This window comes from Trypanosoma conorhini (assembly GCF_003719485.1).
Source record: "Trypanosoma conorhini strain 025E chromosome Unknown Tco_14.4_contig_01108, whole genome shotgun sequence".
NCBI lineage: Eukaryota > Euglenozoa > Kinetoplastea > Trypanosomatida > Trypanosomatidae > Trypanosoma > Trypanosoma conorhini.
Window position 1 is genome coordinate 1 of NW_021705206.1, and position 3,821 is coordinate 3,821.

Genomic DNA, 3,821 nt, shown 5'->3' on the forward strand with positions numbered 1-3,821 from the left:
CCACCGGCAGCGGCGTGACCCCAGGGGTTCAATGGGACGGCAAACGACAAGGAGTGGAAGAGAAAGGTCCCTCCCAGCCCCCCGCACCGTCTGCACCGCCTCCGAAGCCTGAGTTGCCTGAACCGCACAAATCGCCTGATCCGCACAAATCGCCTGCATCCCCCCCCGTCGGCCCCTGTGCCTCCGGCGGAAGTGCCCTTGCCGCCGCCCTCGCCTGGGCTTCCGGAGAGCCGCGACACCGAAGACGGTGCATCCCGCGAGAGGGTGCACCCCCCGGCTGCCCCGCAGTCCAACGGCGATGGTGCTCTGGCAGCTGCCGGCTTCTCTCCGCTGCTGCTCCTCGCCGCCACCGCCGTCGCAGCACTTTGTTGAGCCGCAGCGTGGGTGACGTTGCACTTCAAGGCGGACGCGGTTTGTCTTCTGCGTGGTCCGCAGGCAACAGCGCATAAGTGTTTCTTTTACCTTGTTTTTTTTTTCTTAAACGTAAATTTATACTCATTTCTTGTTTTGTTCAACCCCCCTTGGGTTATTTGGATGGACTGAACGTCGCCCTTCTCGTGGGCCGCGGCCGTCCTCAGCAGGTAGAGGTGCGAAGGAAGAATAAAACGGGAAAAAAGAACGTTGAGGAGGCATAACTGCGGCAGCAACGCGTAAAAAACATGTCCCCTCTCGTCCTCCAGCCACTTGCGACGGACGCTGTAGGGCCTCCTGTTAATTTGTTCGTCGCCGGGGGCCGTGAAGAGGACGCGGCAAAAAAACAATGTGCCAATGGAACAGTAAACCTGCCAAATAAGTAAGCGATAAGTCACGGAAATGGAAACCTGTTAATCTGTAGGGGATGGCGGAAAAGCGGGTGCGGGTGGGGCACCAGGAATCACGTGCGGTAACTCTAAGCTTGAAAAAAAAAAAAAATAACAATAACTGGCTTTTCGTGCCCGCTGTTACTGTCGGCGCATTGGTGTGGAGCGGGTATTTAAGTCACTTCACCGCTCTTGTTCTGCTTGATAAAGTGGGGGCGGATGTACAACTCTGTGCTTCGTACTTTGTGTGCTTGATTGCCTTTCTGAAACATACACACAGAGTGAGGCGAGTGGCGCGCTAGGACACAGACAAACACGCGCATCCAACGACGTCGTCGGTGGGAGACGTGCGTGGTGTAAGTATGCAGGGAGGGCTTGTGCGGTCAACGCCGGCAGAGGAGGGGCCGCAGCACGAGCCCAGCAATGGCATCCGGGGCTGCGTGCGAAGATATATTTTCCACCACATGCTTGATGCCGTTCCTGGGTCGTTCAAGGTTGTCATCTGCGACTCGCACGCGGCGGCTGTGCTGAACTGCTCGCTGCGTGTGCATGACCTCATGGAGCATGGCGTGACTCTGCTGGAGGACCTCGCGGCGCCGCGGCAGCCCATTATTAGTAGCCCTGCGCTCTACTTCTTTGCCCCCGAGGAGGCGGCTGTGAGGCGCGTGATTGAGGACTGGGCGGCGAAGGACCCCTACGCGGAGGCCCACCTCTTCGCGCTGGGCTGCACGCCGGAGCGCCACCTGCAGCAGCTCGCGCAGGCCCGGGTGGCGCCGCGGGTGGTGAGTTTCAAGGACATGCTGCTGGAGTTCAGCGCCCCCGAGTCGCTGGTGTTTCACCTGGGCATGGAGGACGCGTTTGCGCCTCTCTTGTCGCCGCTGCCGCAGCCAACCCGCGAGTTCGTTTTGGACGTCGCGGCGTCGCGGCTGGTGTCGGTGTTTCACGTCCTGAACAGCGGAGTGCCCTTCATCCACTACCAAAACCGAAGCAACATCTGCCACGCTTTTGCCAAGACCTTCTTTGAGAAGCTCGCCAAGCTCTGCTACGACGAACCCGACTTCAAGAAGGGGGAAAACGTCCGCGGCAAGCCGGTCCTGGTAATCCTTGATCGGGGCTTCGACACGGTGGCGCCGCTGGTGCACCAGCGCACCTACCAGTGCCTACTCGACGACCTCATGCCGCTGGAGAATGGCGTGTACGAGCAGACGTTCAAGAATCGCGCGGGGGAGGACGCAAAGCGGGAGTATGCGATTGACGAGGACGACGTGTACTGGTGCTCCTACCGTCATCGCTTCTTTGCGCAGTGCCTGGAGGAGCTCCCGGCGGCGCTGAACGAGCTTCACGCGGAGCACCCGGCGTTGGCGCAGGGCCTGGAGAAGAGGACCGATCTGGCGGAGTTGGGCGGGGCGGTGCGGGGCCTGCTGGAGTTTCAGGAGAAGCAGGCAAAGCTGTCGCTGCACATCGACATCTGCAGCAGACTTATGGGCCTTTACCGGGAGCAGCGGCTCGCGGAGGTGTGTGAGGTGGAGCAGGACATCGCCGCTGAGCGCAGGCCCTTCAAGGAAAACCTGGAGAGCGTGCGGCGCCTGACGAAGGACGCCGCGATACCCGAACCGGTGCGTCTGCGCCTTCTCTTGCTGTTTGCGGCTGCGAGCAACACGGAGGAGTTCACGGAGGCCAAAAAGCAGCAGTTGCTTCAGGGCTGCGGGCTAGCCTCGAAGGCCCATCTGTTTGCGAACCTGGAGCAGCTGACGAGGCGGGTTGGGAGGACTCGCTGCGGCGGCCCGGCGCCGGAGCGCGGCGAGCGAGCCAGTAGTCTTTCCCTCCCCAACGCGGCGACGGACGGCGACCCTTTTCTCAACCAGGCCTATGCGATCATGGAATCCGTGGCAAGGAACACGCTGAACTCGGCGGACTACCCCGCGATGAGCTCCCCGTACGAGGCGAGGACGTCCGCGGCGGGCGGGGAGGCGGCGACGGACACAACAGTTAGGAAGAAAACGTTGCGGGTTGGGTTGTCCCTGGCAGCCATGCGGCAGGACCATGCGGTGGGGCAGAATGGCACAGGCGGCGGCGGCGGCAAATACAACGGAGCGGCAGGGGCCAATGCGGAGCCGTTTCAAAAGGGAAGGGGCAAAGGAGAGAACCTTCTCGATTTGGGCGGTAGTGGAGGAATGATTGCCCTCAGAAACCCTCAACGCATAGTGCTGTTTGTTTTGGGTGGTGTGACCTGCAGCGAGAGGCGCGCGGCCTACGAGATATCTAAAAAGTACGGCCGTGAAGTGATCCTTGGTGGCACCTCTATGCTGCGTCCTGAAGTGTTTGTACAAGAGCTTGGCAGTCTGCGGTAAGGCGCGGCGCAGGCTAGCCACTTGCAGGAAAGCCATGGAAGGAGGGAAATTGAGATATATATATATATATATATATATATGTTTCTGTCTATGTGTGCGAGTGCGCGCTTGCAGTGCCCTGCGAGGAGGATGTGCCTTTCCGTTTGCCCTCTCCTTGCCGCCATGGCACGCTTTATGTGGAGCCCGTCGTTTGCTCTTACTGGCGGCGTGGCCCAGTTTTTGTCTTTGCTTTCCCGCGTGTGGGGCACCTCACGCGCCCGAACAGGGAATGGCATGCGAAGCGGGTTCGCCATTGCCACCATTTGGGGGAAAAAAAACTGATGCTCCTCACGATGCCGGTGTATTCTGAGGGCAAAGAAAACCAATAAGGTAAGGGTCGAATGCATCTTTGGTTGACGGACAGGCAACGCGTGGCCCTGGCGTAACCGTCGCGGAGGAGGACGCTGCTGCCAGCCCCCTGTTCTACAAAAGTGGCAAGGAGGGAGAGTTGATTTCGGTATACGAAAAGAGGAAGCCGGCGGGTGAGGAGTCGTACAGTGTTGTGTCTGTGCGCTCGACGGAGCAGCTGGGGAAGGTAAAGTCCGTGGTGCAGCCGTGGACGGCGTTGGACGACGCTGTACAGCGATGCACTGGCAATGGCAACCCGCAGGGGACGTTGGACGCGCGTTAT

At 60.0% G+C, this 3,821-nt stretch overlaps 2 protein-coding genes across 2 annotated transcripts, besides 1 other annotated feature; one reads left to right on the top strand and one right to left on the bottom strand.

Moving 5' to 3' along the window:
• Positions 1–447, bottom strand: Tco025E_09423 (uncharacterized protein; the record flags this gene model as incomplete). The annotated part of the gene is made up of 1 exon (XM_029376242.1): positions 1–447. A coding segment is annotated over one exon (447 nt), but the record flags the coding sequence as incomplete, so codon positions are not given.
• A 715-nt stretch (positions 448–1,162) lies between these two features.
• On the top strand, positions 1,163–3,151 carry Tco025E_09424 (putative syntaxin binding protein; the record flags this gene model as incomplete). The annotated part of the gene is made up of 1 exon (XM_029376243.1): positions 1,163–3,151. The coding sequence occupies one exon, from the start codon at positions 1,163–1,165 to the stop codon at positions 3,149–3,151; it is 1,989 nt and encodes a 662-aa protein (XP_029223636.1).
• A 54-nt stretch (positions 3,152–3,205) lies between these two features.
• Positions 3,206–3,231: a microsatellite.
• Positions 3,232–3,821: the final 590 nt, after the last annotated feature.